This window comes from Macrosteles quadrilineatus, unplaced genomic scaffold, assembly GCF_028750875.1.
Source record: "Macrosteles quadrilineatus isolate MER2022 unplaced genomic scaffold, UCM_ALF_1.0 Scaffold_7__1_contigs__length_78375512, whole genome shotgun sequence".
NCBI classification, from domain to species: Eukaryota; Metazoa; Arthropoda; class Insecta; order Hemiptera; family Cicadellidae; genus Macrosteles; species Macrosteles quadrilineatus.
Window position 1 is genome coordinate 69,917,886 of NW_026542600.1, and position 17,035 is coordinate 69,934,920.

General features: G+C 34.9%; 1 protein-coding gene across 4 annotated transcripts in view; it reads right to left on the reverse strand.

Annotated features, from left to right (window-relative positions):
- Nucleotides 1–910: 910 nt before the first annotated feature.
- The window catches only part of LOC128998498 (angiotensin-converting enzyme-like), a 38,280-nt gene continuing 22,155 nt past the window's right edge, over nt 911–17,035 (reverse strand). For 3 of the 4 annotated variants that reach the window (XM_054424657.1, XM_054424656.1, XM_054424655.1), the window contains exons 2-14: nt 10,030–10,237; nt 9,205–9,363; nt 8,504–8,624; nt 7,755–7,901; nt 7,113–7,313; nt 6,190–6,287; nt 4,998–5,167; nt 4,449–4,573; nt 3,681–3,930; nt 2,640–2,738; nt 2,254–2,397; nt 1,435–1,610; nt 911–1,154 (exon numbers count right to left, since the gene is read on the reverse strand). In XM_054424657.1, coding sequence (XP_054280632.1) covers nt 1,000–1,154; nt 1,435–1,610; nt 2,254–2,397; nt 2,640–2,738; nt 3,681–3,930; nt 4,449–4,573; nt 4,998–5,167; nt 6,190–6,287; nt 7,113–7,313; nt 7,755–7,901; nt 8,504–8,624; nt 9,205–9,363; nt 10,030–10,233 — 2,049 coding nt within the window. In that variant the 5' untranslated portion in view covers nt 10,234–10,237 and the 3' untranslated portion in view covers nt 911–999. The remainder of the gene's footprint in view (nt 1,155–1,434; nt 1,611–2,253; nt 2,398–2,639; nt 2,739–3,680; nt 3,931–4,448; nt 4,574–4,997; nt 5,168–6,189; nt 6,288–7,112; nt 7,314–7,754; nt 7,902–8,503; nt 8,625–9,204; nt 9,364–10,029; nt 10,238–17,035) is intronic. The other variant, XM_054424658.1, reaches the window with a different exon arrangement.

Here is a 17,035-nt window from a genome sequence, read left to right on the forward strand (position 1 = left end):
GGGAAACGTTCAAGATTTAGAAGACGATACCGTATTAATGTTCCATGACATGCTGGATATTAAGGGTTTTGACGCTATCGCAAAATACAATGATGACATATTTTTTTCCGCAGGATATGTATTGGATTTTGCCGCGATTCTGGAAAAAGATGATTTTTTCATCACCCCAGGAAACTTTAAGATTTGGTCATGATCGCGGGAGACGATGATGTTGTCTACACGAGACTGTAGGAGATGTTCTGGGTTAGGCTGCAATCACGGTAGACGATGATAATGTTTCCGTGACTGCCAGAAGTATTCACGATTTTGCCACGGTCACGGAAAACAAAAATATAATATTTCCGTGACCTATGAAGATATACAGGATTTTGCAGCGATCATGGAAGACAATGATAACGCCGTCCTAAGCCCAAGAGCAAGCTTAGGTGGAAATACCTGTGATAATGTTTTCATTGAAATATTATAGGTAGAGGGGGGTGGGCTTGTGGGTTCTTATCGCTGCCACTGCTATTATAGCAAATAAAAATGGTAACTAAAAATATTTTAACTTTATATTGGAAATAAATTCCCTTTAAAAAACTTCAATAGAACATTGAAATTCTCTGTAGGCCTACCTCTTACTTCTCTGAGCAACTATTTCTTTACTCATATTGGAGAATCATTAAAAAGATATAGTCCAATGCATGGTTAGGCTTCAGTGGCTTGACATGAATCTAATTCTGAGAAGAGATTAATTCTTTTTTATATTTTACTTCTAGGCATTTTATTTTAATCCAAAATTTAATAGGTACCGAGGAGATTTTTTCTAAATATCCAGTATGACAGTTGCCTGAAAATTCATCTGTAGGAAAACTCATATACAAGAACTCTCAAGTTATTTAAATGCTTAACGGAATATTTAAAAACAGTATTTAAATAAAATTAAAGTAGTTATATTTCCCAAAATAAATAGTATAATTTATTGTTTTATTGTGTTCACTTATTAACGTCATACTTCGCTTAACGATTTGCTTGCTTCAAGTCTTCAGATTTCTTCTCAGTTGGCATAGCAACTTTATGCATTTTTTCATCAGCAAATAAATAGTGACATCCGTCGTCCACTGGTTTAGCTTCTGGTGTCGGTTCTGTTTGGAAAGCATTGTGGCAAAAGTTTACTGAAAAAGACAGTGGTTGATTAGAACAACTTCTGAACACATCTAAATAATATTATATGTTTTCTCATAGATTTTAGACAAAAATGAAAAAATGTAAAATGGTAAACTGTTCACAAACTTAAACTTATTACTTAATATATAATTTATTTCATTTCAAGCAAACGTTGCAGCACCAAAATGGTGAACAATAAGAAAGATGAGATTTTTAGACAAAGCTAGTATTCAATTTTAAAATATTTATCCTAAATTAATAATTAACTTATTATCATTATTTGCGTACTTTTATGATTGGTGGACCATCCAATCTCTTCACCAGTTCGATTGTTTTCATTGATTAGCCAATCATGCAGAGGCTGGAAATATTCCAGAAGAGGTCCAGCATCCATGTTTCTTTGTCCAGTGATGGCTTCAAAAGCATCTTGCCAGTGCTTTGACGAACCGAGTTGTAGCATGTCACTGTTGAATTTAAAAACACAAAATTAGTTTATATTGATGATTTAATGAGGGTTTGTTTTTTTTTTTTTTTTGTCTTTACATGCATATTTTAGATTTGTACGATAGAAAATTATCTTTTTGTACCGCAGCAAAAACACATGATTTCAATACATGCATTGCAGGTCTAAAGTTTTGTTTTTCTTGATAGTTAAAATCTTTTTTCCTCTTGAGAGTTAAAATCTTTTATACTCTCTAGGGAGTAAAAATCAGCTGGAGTCGTTGACTTAGCGGTACATTTTGCTAACTTAGATTATTTCAAGTTATCTGTTGTATCAGCTGTTTTCTTTGTTGCATTGTCGTCAAACTGGATTCAAATTAATCTACTTTGAATCTAAGATGACACAAGGAACAGTTTTTTGCACCGAAAGCCCCAAGACATTAAAAAAACGAATGATATATCAATAGTTCAACATTTCGGTATCCATCACAAACATAATCGTACTATACAAAATGATGCAATTTAGTAATTTCAACCTCCATTGCATCTACCCACTTTACTACAAAAGTAATTTTACATAAAAATGTGTGTAAAATATTATGTGTATATCAATTTGGTTAGTACTCAGAAGTATTAGATTTTCAAATATATAATAAACATACAAACCCCATCAAATTTCCAGCCTCAGTACTTTGGTATATATCACATTGATGGAGAGGTTTAGAAGCAGGGTCTTTGGGATTGTATTGTCCAGCTTTGATGCACAGAGCCTTGTGAAATTGGAACTGGATGATGAAACTGACAAAATATCTGGAAATAAAATCTTTGTTAAATTGTTACATTATGATAAACTTATTATTGTTTTCGTGTTCCTGTATGATCAAAGTCTGTATCCATCATTTAAGCTTAATTTGAGCACAGCTTAGATTTTGTAAGGAAATTATATGCGATAAATGATTCTGCTTATGAACAAGATACAGTAATAAACTAAGATTTAAAGATCTTAATGGTAACTCTTGATATCAACACTAACTTTCATAGTTTTTCCTCACCTTATGTAAGGTACATCTGCAATAACATGATATTTTGCCCCAGCATCAAAATCTCTCTCTTTACGATCTACAGGAGGCACAATTCCTTGCAGATCTTGCCTGAAAAATACATTTTCAAACTTATAACATTTTCATCTTGTCATGTAATAAGTTAAGCGTTTTCAATGATGTAAACATGTAAATAAATTATGATTATTAGTTCTCTGCAATTTTAGTTGTGCTTGGATGTAAAAATTATTGAAAACCACAAAAACGATATGATATAACCTCAACACAATTAGTTTTGTATGTAACTTTGTTTATTTGTTGTTAATGATTTTACTAAATTATGTTAAATACTAATTGAACATTTTATTGGTTTGAAAATACACTTATATTCAGTGCTCGATGTGTAAAAAAATGAGGTGCCGGTACTGTAACCTATTTAATGTGATTAGTACCTATTTATGTCAAAATTTTTATCTTCCCAAAAGAGAGGTACCGGAACTCCGCAATTTTAATAGTTCTCTGCAATTTTAGTTGTGCTTGGATGTAAAAATTATTGAAAACCACAAAAACGATATGATATAACCTCAACACAATTAGTTTTGTATGTAACTTTGTTTATTTGTTGTTAATGATTTTACTAAATTATGTTAAATACTAATTGAACATTTTATTGGTTTGAAAATACACTTATATTCAGTGCTCGATGTGTAAAAAAATGAGGTGCCGGTACTGTAACCTATTTAATGTGATTAGTACCTATTTATGTCAAAATTTTTATCTTCCCAAAAGAGAGGTACCGGAACTCCGTTCCCCCGCAAATCGAGCACTGCTTATATTAAAACTGTGTCACAACTAGCTGTGAGGGGATCGGATGACTCGTAAACTTCTATTTTTGCCAATGCAAACTAAGCTAAAGTTGACCATAGCAGCTTAGAGAGAAAATATCCTCTGTAAATAAATCCATTCTCACAACATATGTACGATTCTTTTCATCTATAAAACAAAAATAAGTAAAGGATAGTTATAGTTTCAGAACAATTGTGATCGACTCACCGCAGTTTCCAAAATCGGCAATTGTACTCTGGAGGAGTGATATTTCCTCTAAATACTTCCCATCGCCAAAGGTCAAGAATATATGCAAAGGGTAAAAATGCCACTTTTTCCAAAGCCATCAGGTATAGAGAGTTGATGTCAGTTTCCCTATCTTCAACATAAGTGTCTGGGTCGAGGAGACCGATCTTCATCAAATGTTCAGCCGTAGATACTGAGAGAGCTAGTGTATCGCCAACTGCTTCATGAAAACCTTTAAACAAGATAAATTAATTAAATATTTTTTTGCAATATTATACTTACCAAAATTGTGTTTTTGGTAGGTACTGAAGAGTATAGTTTTTAGTACGACAAGGATTTACATAGGGGGAAGTGTTGACTAAAACGTGGAAATGAATAAAAACTTATTATAAACATGTAAACAAAAATTGAACTAATAGTCTAATGCTAATGATAATTGGTGATATATTGGTACCGTAGTCAAATCTAATCAAGGTTTTGTTTTGAGTTAGTCTTCCTACCACCAACTAGTTAATTTTAGTTAGTTTTGAGACCACTAACTTTTTTCCGATTTAAAGCCATCGTCTTAAATAACATTAAAAATAACTGTCAAAGTATAAACACTAAGCCTACCTCATTTGTAATAACATATAGCTTTGACAATTAAAATCCATCCTTTTTTACCAGAAGTACTGTCAATCTATTCATCTACTAATAATCATACATGTAATTGTAATACAAATACTGTGAATTCTAATTCATTGCAAGTACCTGAGTTGGCTCCACTCCTGAAAACATAGGGTTGGTTCTTGTACTGCTGGAAGTACTGAATGTGTCCCATCTCATGGTGAACCGTTTTTAAGTCGTCCAGATTTATTCTTGTGCACATTTTTATTCTAAAATAAAAAAAGTTTTAAAGAATTTCGATAAAGAAATCATTTTTTATACCTAACCTGTTTCTACCAAACCATCTAGAACCTGCTCTACCAATTCATCTAGAACCTGCTTTGCCAACCCATCTAGAGCCCGATCTACCAACCTATCTTGAACATGCTGTACCAACCCATCTAGACCCTGTTCTAACAAACCACTTAGAACCTGCTCTATTAATTAATATAGAACCTGCTTTACCAAACCCATCTAGAGCCTGCTCTACCGACCCTTCTAGAACCTGATGTTCCAACCCATCCATGGCACTAACAGTTGAAAATCCTTGTACAAAACCACATTGACATACACTAAGGACATGGCAGGATCTGGTTTTAAAACCCAACACTCAAATTAGATTTAAAATTCTTTTTTTACAAACTCAAAAATTACCTGAAATCCTCGCCATCATAGAAGTCCCAAGCAGAAGCATGACACACCATCTCTCGATCTGTTGGTTTTTCAATAATGGATTTGTTCCAGAATGTGTCAGTCATTGCAGTCAAGTTGAGGGAAGTGAAAAATTCTTCAGCCAGTTTAAACATCTTCAATGCAGTATAGTTCTATACAGGAGGAAAGCAACAATTAATTAAGATAATAGTACATATTTTTTATTCAGTCAAAAGTAAATTGCCTTGGTAAACAAATGGTTACAATAGTGCTCGTCTTCAAATCTGAAGATTGTTGGTTCAATACCAATCTAGCGATCTGGGTGATTCTAGACGACGGATTCCATTCATCATTGTGCTATTAATGATGCTATGTAACAAAAAGTTTACTTCACAAAACTGAAAATACAATCTACAGTATATGAGAAAAATCAACTGCAGTACCATAATTATTCTAGAAAGGGGACCATCCCGGTTTAAGACTCTTAAATTAGGAAAATGCTTTTTCCTGAAACTTTTAACTGTTGTATGGTAGTTATTTAAAGAATGAAACATATTTGAAACAATTATTGTGAATAAATTAAATATATGTGAAAAAAATAAATGGGGAGTCGTTGGCTAGGTTGGTAGCGTCACAGACTTTGGACCCATGACAGTGATGTCGTGGGTTCGGATCCTGGCATTAGTTTTATCTATACAGTTCACTGTTGTTCTGTATCGGCTCACCTCTTGATTTGCTGGATACATTCCACGAACAGGTCCTTATAGCTTATGTGGCAGGTTAAAAGAGGCTGCCACCCTCTTATAAATAAATATATATATATATATATAAATACTCGTGTATATGAGGAGTCTGTCATTTAGGGAGAACTCCTGACTGACAAAGGCCGCACTTTTTGATTCATTTTCACAGTTAAATAAATATCAATTTTAAAAAGGTAGCAATGAGCTGTTTTAGGATTTTACCATAAAAGAGTCTTTTTTTTATATTTTCAATCTAGAAGCTAGAACAATTCGCGATGAAGAACATAGCAAACGGAAAAGTTTAAGGAACATAAATACTACACTAAATAATAGACTCATAATAGATTAAAAAAGCTACATCATAATGAAAAAGTCTTTTAAAATATAAGTAATGATAACATTTTTTAAATGCTGAATATTTCTAAGTTTATGATGATAACCAAGCAATTTACCTTGGCTTTCATGGTTGGGGTAACATCAACAGACACTTTTCCTGGGTACGGAACCGTTATGTGGTACACTGAGTCCCACTGTTGTGCCCACATGTTTCCTTAACCAATGACAGACAACTTAGACAAGAGTAGCTGTTATCATTGTAACTAAGCAGAATATTTAACCACCAAATAATGAATTGATAAGTAGATGAATGGAAATATTGCAAATCTTACATATAAAATTAATCTTCTTTACATGGGTTATTATTTTTTCGGAATTAAAATTTTCACGACGTTACTCTAAGGTAACCTAGAGAAAAAAAACACATGAATAACAATGGAAACTAAAGCTAACCAACACAAACTGTAAACTCATATTTCTTTAGCATAACGTTTGTAAAAAAGTGTTGCGAGGAATGCATTTCAAGTTCTTGACAGATTACAGGTAGCTTCACCTTTTGGACTCCATGGATTATTCAATGATAAGTATGACTCACGTTTTCCCTTGTAAACACAAAAATCAAAATTATTGAAAAACGAGTGTTTCAGTCATACACAGTAAGAATGGGTAAAAATTAGCAAAATCACTAATTAATCAGATCCGAGCTCTTAATCTAGAGTGCTGTCTTTTCTTGCCAGAGAGACACTTTAGACCACTCAACGAGTGATCACACCGTATGATCAAGTACACTAACAGTATTGGAAATAAAAATCCCAAGCATAGATGTTCTACGCTTCACTCACAGGTTGCCAGAACATGTCAGGTGTAGCTTTAAGCCATTGTTATTGAGTTTTACTGGCATAGATACTTGTAAGTGGAAGTTTACTCATGATGTTCTTTCTTTGATATATCAGTCTTAGAAGCTTAAAAAGTGAAAATATAATTTAAGTTGTACTTTCTAACCCCTCAAAACCTGAGATTTAAATTTTTAAATACCTACCCAGAATATGAGCAGGTAAATGGCCGCTCTTCTGTATCAACTCCTGTTGATTGGTATTGTGATGGGTGCTCAGTCTGCGTCTGACGTAAGCATGCAGCTGTTGATATAATGGACGGATCTGTAGATACAACTTTTGTATTACATCTTCAAAATTTTCCATTTCAAAGTCTTCAATCCACATTGCAGCATTGTCTGAGAAGTCTGCAGGAAATTCAACACTATGCCAATGTGGAAGATTTAAAATCTGTTGTAGGAATATTGGTGGAATTTATTTTGTAAATTGTTATAAAGGAAAATACTACTTAATGAAATGTAGTAAATAAACATTTTTAATTTGTATCGGGAATGAAGGTGGATCAACCAAATTTGACAATTTTAAATAGAAAAAGGTAAGTAGTTTGTGATAATTAAGATAAGTAAGGTCCTTTCTATGTTAAATGGCTTCTTCATATAATCAACCAGTAAAAATAGAACATAATCTTTAAAAGTAATTCATAGAAGTAGTTTGTGACAATTAAGATTAGTAATGCCCTTTCTTTGTTAAATGGGTTTCAAAATTATCTTTACTGAACCTTAATTTTATGCAAATTTATAACGAAATAAATTTACTTAGAAGAAGACTATACAGTACAAATTTCTTACTGTTCATTTTTGCTGCTTCATTTGTCAAGTTAACATATTCTTCAAAGAGATATTTCACTTTCCTGCCTACAGATCCGTGCCATCCTTCCCAGTAGTATTGAAGTTTGCAGCTCTCGTTGGTGTGTCCAGAAAAAATCTGTACCAAATCTGGAATTTTTTTAATAATTAATGTACTTAATTAGTAGTTTTTTCAATAAAATTTGTATATAACATATTAAATAACACTTTTACGGGTAAGCAGTCCTAACATCATTTATTATTGTGGGTATGTAGGATATTTTATTGACAAACCCATTTCTCTTGCAAAAATGTCTGAGACGCTTACCACTTGGCACTAACACTACCCTAGATTATTGTATTGCTTAACTTGTTTGTGACTTTATTATTTGGTTTAGTAAAGACCTTAATCAAACATTGATTGTGATAAGAATTATTAAAAAAATTTAAGATACAAATATTTTATCTTGATACCTTAATAAAGTGGACATGTATTTTGTAAGAAACCAAAACTTGGGTGCTACAGTAACTTCATTTCACTGATGGTACAATTTACAAAATTAAAATAATAATATATGTTAATTTTAATTAGTTCAAATACAAGTATATTTTCATTTTTGTGGTAAAAGAAAATTAAAAATATCGTGGTAAAGATCATGTCAATTAGATGGTGTGTTGAGAGGGTATTGTGAGAGAGACCGAAAACTTTCATACCATGTCTAAAGATCCAGTTTAAAATACTGCTGGCTCACCTGGCTCAAGCTGAATCATTGGCTCTTTGTGAGTCAGTTGAACAGTGCTACGAGGGTGTCTCCATTCATGAAGTTTTGTTGTGCTGTAGATCTTCTGCATTTCAGAAACTACCTCATCCAGCTAAAACAATTTAAGGATGTAACGTATAGCATAATTGCTAAGGGTTTAAGGATTTTTGTTAGGATGGCAAGCTAACCTGAATTGGAAAGGATCCAATCTTGCTCAAGAATCACAAAACTTTTACACAACTTACCGACTTGAAGACATCTTACTAACTCCAACCTTCCTTGGATGAAAAATGAAGTAATTGAGAGTGAAATACTCTAATATTTGTGTATAGTGTAAGAAGCCATATTATATTATTATATTATGTACAATATTAAACACATCATTAATTGTTACCGTACTCTTTGTTAAGATACCTTTCACTGTCTCAAAGGCATTAGACTAAATACCCCCGCCACAGCACACTGGCAGACAAGGCAAATTTCTATTCTCATCGGATTTGATTTTCACTTAACTATTTCCTTAAACATGTCAGATTTATTCATTTTAACATGAGGTTTAACAAGTACCTTTTCCACTATCCCATTTCTGATGAACTGCCATAAATGAGCAACAGATTGTGTTTACAATGATTGAAAATTTAAAATTTTAAGACGGGCTTAATAAACTGTAGTTAGCTACTAGAAATACTAACTCGAGACCGTTTTTCTTCTGGTAGAGCTGCTGTTCCCAGGATCGAGTGTTTCTTGAACTGTCTTCTTAACAGAGGATCTTGGAAATTCTGCCAATGGAACTTTATCACTTCTCGCCACTGTTCCTTCTCAAAGGCAGCATACTCTGCAGCTAATTTTAACTGGAATCAAAGAAATAGTTTTAATGAAAACAAGAAGGTAAAAGAATGTATAATTATTTATATTTGTCTTAAACGGAGATTTAGAATTAAATTAAATGAGTGACTTAATGAGAAAGGAAGAGTAGGAACAGTACATTGGACAGACTGATAACCCGGGTAGACTACACAGTACACAGTTTTACAACAAACTCGTTCGGAAAAAAAGCCCTCCTGTCCTCGTGCTATACCTCTATATCTATTCAACCAGGACTTTCTCACTTTGCCCGTAAGACACATTGTATTTGTTCTATAACAGAGAAGTAAGGTACAGAGTAAACATTTAATTGGTATATAGCACTAGTTCTGGTATCTAGGGCAAAGTCCAACACCGCCCCCTAGCCATCATATACTACAAAGTTCACAGTGAAGGAAGATCCTGTGTCCTGTGCGTGGAACAGGAATTTACGCAGTGCTCGCCACTCAGGCTCTTCCTTGCTTGTCATAAGTATATTTCCAGCTCAACGAGAGCTGAAAGCGCACGGTCGTCCTATAAGCGTGTTTCTGTACCTTACTTCTCTGTGGTTTTACATAGCAGTACCACAGTATCCAACACCTCTACTATGCAACTACACACGTTTATCTCAGCCACTGTATTTTCACCCTAGTCCCAATATGTCTCAGTTTTACCTTTCTCTGTAAGTTGTGCTCTGTAAGATTGCTCTCGTAGTCCCACTCGACGAGGCTGATGCGGTTTGCCCACGACGCGGTCTCTCTGTTGAGGTAGTCCATGAAGTTACGAGCCTCCACCTCTCCGTCTTGGTCCTGGTCTGGGTTGACACATCCTCCCAGTCTTACCTCCGTCACCAGTGCCACCAGCCACACCCACCTCATGCTTCTGAAACACCAATCAATTAGCGCCGGTGGTTCTTAGAATTATATTAGATTTACGTTTGTTGTTGCCTGAGTTTTTGTAGGTAAGATGTTCGTGTCAACCCTATGCATTTCGCTATATTGTGTTGCGGTTTTCTTGTAAATTCATCTTCTTATTGCTAACACTATGGTCTATAGTTACAAAAATATTTAACAAACGCGGTCACTAGTAACACGGTCTGGTTGAGGGGACAGCAAGACAACCGGCAAGAGGTCATTCTTCCTCCCTTTCATTTCTTGGACTAGGGGTTTTAGCATTTGGCCCTGACTATACCTCTCCCCTTATTTAAGCGATTCATAACACTTGTTTCTTTCATTTACTTAACCCCTCTAATCAAATAAATTGTTGAGAGGTTCTAATAGAGATATGTGTGCAATTGTGCATATCTATGGGAATATGTGACTTCTCATCATATCAGTGATAAAGACTTCTCATTCCAGGGTATGCTGTTATTGTCATTGAGCTCTTTGCTTGTTTACGGTAGTGTCGGAAGGGGCCTGCAAGGGAGTACTTAAAAAAGTTTATATCAAAGCACTGAGCGCGTTCTGGGAACATGTACCGGTGCACCGGTGCAAAAAATGTGTCGTTCTGGGAGACCTAGTGTGAGTTAACCTAGCAGACAGCTATTTCCTCTTTTTCCTCCACCGGTGCAAGATTTATGCACCGGAGAAATTGTAAGGTACATAATACACCGGTGGCCTCTGATTGGCCAGTTTCTTGGACAACGACAACAGCATGCAGCTACGGCAAGATGGCGGGTCCATCGAATAATGTTCATCAGTTTTATAGGTTATGTTGCGTAATGAGTGAACAATTAATTCTATGAGGGTGTTATATTACGTATTAAGTGAATAATTTTCAAATAATTTATTCTGTGAGAACAAGTTTGTTTGGTTTAAATATTATAAAGTAAATAATAGGTGAATGTGTAAATTATAATCCGATGTGTACCTTAAACCGGTGGATAACCGTTCTGGGGTACCAAGACTCTTGCCCCGGGGCGGTACCGGTGAATAAGTCACCGGTTAATCTGCACCGGTGCACCAGTACATGTTCCCAGAACGCGCCCACTATCAAACCCTGAACAAGACATTAATATTTGTGTTTCTAAATTTTCCCAGGGGCATTAACAGATTGTGCATCCCACAAGAGCCCACAAAGTGACGTGGGCACATGAACCTTTTAGCATTCAGTGCCACAATATGAAGTATATAGATTATACAGTGTAAATAAAAGACCATAAGCTACACTCTCTGAAGATACAACTCTCTGTAGCGAAATATAGGCTATGGGAAAATAGTACGTATATGTTGTCTTCAAGAGCAAAAGCTACTACATAAAAGGTAATTGAAACATTATCAGACAGATATTTTCTTTGTGTAGACTTGGGTCGACTCCAGAAGCTTACCTCTGCCTGGACGGTTTTCTTCAGAGCTTAGAACCAATATACAGTACAGTAGCCCCCCCCCCCTTCGCTTCGCTTTCAGAAGTGAGCTTTGGCGTTACCATTAATTTCCGATGCCTTGAGCTGGGTTGTTTCCTGGCTCGGAAATGGAGCATGGAGAAAGGAATGCAGAGAGTGGACTCATCATCTTAGGTAATTTAATGTAACTGTTTTCCTAGAAGCAGAGCGGAATGCCATGTTAATCACTTTTCCGCTCTCCGCGCTCCTCTTCCACGTCTAGGAAAACCCGGCTTTAGCCAGATTTAAGTCCAATGATCAGATGCACATTATAAATGGGCCTGCTGCGTCAGGATCAGGGGTACAAGAGGTTTTAGGTTTGTAAAGGGTGTAAGGAAGAGAACAGTGGCGTAAGTACATCAAGCGGTGCCCCCCACAACAGTACATGTGGATGACAACCAAAACATTACTACTTATGTTTTATTAATTTAGTTTATTTCAGCAAAGCTGTGATTGCGGTAAATCCAAAAATTCTTGCGGACGTTTTTCATCGTCCCTCTCAGTCATGAAATCACCGTTATTGTTTTCCGTGATCACGGCCAGATCTTGAATACATCCTACATTCATGTAGACATGATCATCGTCTCCCGCGGTCATGGAAACTCGTCATCGTTTACTGTGATCGTGGCAACATCTCATACATCATCCGCGATCTTGAAGTCATCATCTTCGTCTCCCGCGGCCGCGGAAATGTCAACTTTTCCCGCGATTGTGGCAAAATCATAAATATCTTCTTCATCTTGAAGATATCTTCGTCTCCAGTCGTCACGGAAACAGCGACATCACACACAATCGTAGTTTTTTCCCATTTTGTGGCAAATTCATTAATATCTTCTTCGGTCTTCAAGTCATCAATTTCATCTCTCGTGGTTAGCACATCTGGAATTCTTAAGGAAAACGGTATACCATGATCTGGTTTAGTATGATAAATATTTATCCATCTTTTTAGATTCTTGTAGATTCAATAATTTATAACATCCACTTAGGCTCTACAATAAAACCAGCTTCCATTTTTCCATTCATAAATAAATATTTTGCTCTTAGCAAAATTATAACACACTGTGTACTGTACTGACACATGTGTATTTACCATGATGCTATTTGATTTATGCACATCATCAGGCTATTTGCATACACAGGAAATAAGAATGGATTACCTTGAATAAAATCAAACACTTTCACTGATAGCATACTGGCTGTTTAACTAAAGATTAAACTCTAGGTCACAATTATTCAAAGTAACACTATTGTAAGGTGTTTCATGTTCTACATGGCATTGAAATGTAAATAATCTTTGTCTTAAAATCCCATTTTAAATACCTCTAGTTGAATATTAATCTTTTTAAAGGGAGAAATATCATTAAAAGATCAACAAACCGTGAATGGATATTTTTCTTTCCTGGATTCTGGATACAAAAAAGGCAGAGTGAAAATTGTATGATTATGAACGGCCTAGGAGCTACAATAGAAATATAAATTATGCCTGAGCTGGATACTGCAGCGAAGTCTTTGATTTCATAATTCCTTTGATATAGTTTTAATTAAAGATGGCGGCTATTAAAATTAGGATATGTAAAGTCAAAATTTTATTATGAATGAAACCTTAACTTGACATTGATAATTGAGACCTCAATTTTGAGTTTGCAACAACTTAAATTTGTAGAAAGTCACAGTCAAATACAATAACGTTTTACTATTTACTTAAACAAAATTTACTTCAAGTTAAGTTTTATTGTGAATTTAATTTTTGATGTATTTAAGTAGGCTTTTTTAAGTTGAAATTTTAAACAAAAAAAGGACTGTTATTGAAAGGGTTTTTGTTTTTAACAAATTAAGATTAGTTTCTAATATTAGAAACATTGGGAACAAATTTTGTCTTGTTTTTTTTTTATTTGATTGAAATCGGTATACTGTGTGTGGAGATACTGATTTAAAGTGTATTGTGGAAATATATATTTGTGTTTTCGGTTATTATTTAATTGACTTTTTTATGTAACATCAAACAGTTTTGTTTGTGGATGGGTGATAAAGATGTGCAAATATAAACTAAGATATTAGGTGACCTTTTGATTCTTAACATAGATATTCTATATTTACACAAAGTCACTAGTTTTGATTCTACCACACAGCTGATTACAAATATATAAACCAAAGAGATATTCCTTCAAATAAACTGCACAATTAAGTTTTCCCCAAAATATAATCAATGGTGGGTGTTTAACTGTTTTTAGTCACACTTCACAGCCTTGAATAAAGTGAACTATCATCGGCTTCTTTCCATACTCGTTTACACCAAAAAGCCGTTGTTTGCAGAAAGGGATCGCAAAAGTCAGCTGGCTGGAGTACTCAGCTGACATGTTTTGCATTTTGCAATAGACTACAACAATGCTATGCTGTCGACGAACCTCCCCCCCCCCCCTACGCGTATAGACTCGTCCGCAACAATGAATCACTTCGATTGACGAGCGCCTACGTGTAGAGCATTGATCATTTACTGTTACTGTTGTGTTGATTGTTTACTGTTTGTTGTTATTGTACTATATTAGGAGATGCATTACCATCACGATTTACAGGGAGTGTTGTGAAATTCCACATGAAATAGGAGTTAAATTGAAAGAAATTTAAATCTGCTGCCTAATAAATATAAAACAAGGTCTGGGTCAAAATAGAGTATTCCATGTTTTGCATGGTGGCAAAATAATCGAAAAATTAGTAAGGTTATGTTAGTCTACATGAATGAGCAAAAGCAGTTAACCGTGTTATTTGTGTAGCAAAAACGATCGTAGGCAACTCACACAGGAACGGTGAGTAAAGTTTCATGAGAAACCAAAACGCCTACTTCCGGTCTTGTTGCGTAATGTACAATTACCAATTACGGTACAGTAAGTTTAACCAACACATTTTTCTCTTCTGTATCCTCGTCCCGTTGCGAAGCACGGGTAAAGCAACTAGTTTCGATGAAGATATTAATTTTTCGCCACACTACAAAGTAAGCAAGTGTCTGTACTCTAGGTAGACCACAAAGTCGTTGGCGTTGGTAGCACAAAGGGTTCGACGAAGCTAACTGGAGTGTGGTAAAGTTACCTCACTCTTTAAAAAAGGCATAATATGAGTTTCTTCTGTAGACCCTGAACCTAATTGAATCCATACAATAAATAATATTAGACATGTTTGGACAGGAATATTCACAATAAATATTGGGAAGGTTTAAAAACGCAATCTTTTTTTCAAAAATAAAATAGTACTGGAACCGTAAGTGGCACTTTCCGGCGCGCGCTCAAGTTTCATCTGTATGGCAACGCTAAGCATGTGAGAGTTATTTTCAAGTACAAGGGGAAGTCCAGGACGGGAATGATAGAGCAAGTCCCGGAAAATCACTTTCGGTACGAGTTATGAATGATCATTTTCATCACAACGCAAAAATAAATAGATACATATTAACAGACCACAGTTTAAGGCTATTAAAGTCGTAAATATACTCTTTAGTCTTTTTAAATACTAAAATAAAAGATAATTTTCCAACGCAAACCTACATAACAACTTAATAATTACAAGTTTGAGGTTATGGTTATTGTACAGTTTTCATTGTTGGCAACAATAACTCCTTCGATCATAAGTTATTTGATTTTTTAGACATCTACATATTCTTTTAGTTTTAGACTACTCCATTAAAAACCTACTTCGCAACGTAAATGGTTTCATGATTATAGGTTTCTCAGATGAATAATTCAATAAATACTTCGTCACTTTATTTGGTTCGAAATTTTGTACTTTGTAACAGTCTGTAAACTCTCAGTATTCCTCTCCATGCCTTTCCCGTAATTTATCTGGTATAAGGTTTTTGTTGGTATAAGGTAAAGGTTGGTCTTTGAAGATTTTTTTCATTAAGTCGTCAGAGGAATGTTAGACATATTTTGAGTGATTTCAAACAGGCACCATGCTAAAAACACAGCAAAACATACTAATACATGTTTCTGTTTAAGCCTACATTTTAGATTGTACAACAATGAAAAACAGCTGATTAAAATAAATTAAAATAAACAGTAACAAAACACTAGCGTGCGTAGTGGCACAGAAAACGTACTACTATAACCATGTTTTCTGTGGTAATGAGTAAATGGAGAACTGGGAAAGTAAATTTAGAGCGAGGGAAAATAAGCTGATAGTTTTCCCTCTCTCTAAATTAGAGTTTGGGAAACAATAACTTTCTTTGATATCAGCTGTTATTGAAAATAGCTAATTTCTGTACGGATTGATGAAATAGTATGTTTCATTACTAGGACCGAAAGTGGCATTTTCCAGTGCGCGCTCATGTTTTTGTGTGAGTTGAAGCCGAACACAAGAAACCCCAATTTCATGTGCGAGGCGAAGCCGAGTAGGTGAGAGCTATTTTCACGTAAGAGGCGAAGCCGAGGACGGGAATAATGGAGCAAGTGCCGGAAAATAACTTTCGGTAGGTACAAGTTATGAACGATAATTTTCATCACGACGTAAAAATACACAAACACAGAATAACAGACCTCAGTAATATTACAGCTATTTTAGGTACTTCTCAATTAATTTGTTTAAACATCAAAATAAAATAATATCTTCTAAAAGGAAACCTACCTATATTTTCGATTAGTTTTGAAAACTTAAAAATTAAAGTCAACCTTCGTATACTTTAAACACGTTTGGTGTTTGTTTAAACATCAAAATAAAAGAATAAAACAACTTTTAACAATACATAGAGTTATTTAAATCATTATAAAAAAAAATCATTATAAATCATTATAAATTAAACCGTAACAAAACACTAGCACGCGTAGTGAGTAAATGGAGAACTAATCGAGAGCGAGGGAAAGTAAATTTAGAGCGAGGGAAAATGGGGAAAATCAGCTGATCGATTTTCCCTCACCCTAAGTTAGAGCTTGGGAAACGGCTATTTTAATGATGTTAGCTGTTTTTGAAAATAGTTAATTTCGTTACGGAGGAATGAAAAATATTTTCTGTGTCCTTACCCTGTTGCGATGCAGAAGCAAATAACCCTGTTATGGTGTACAAACTGAAACAATTCTATGCTAGGGGGTGGGTAACAATTTCAAAATAACAAAAAAATACGTTTCATGCGTATATATTACAAGCACCCCCCCCCCCCCCCCTAATAGGTCCGTTTACATTTCTTGACCTCGTCTTTCTTAGAATTGTTTGGGGCAAGCCTAGTTTGGCTGCGTCCCGAAAGCCACGAATTTTTATGGCTATAAGCTGGGGAACGAAAGCCACGACAATTAGTGAAGGGTCGAAAAGGTTTTAATCCTGGG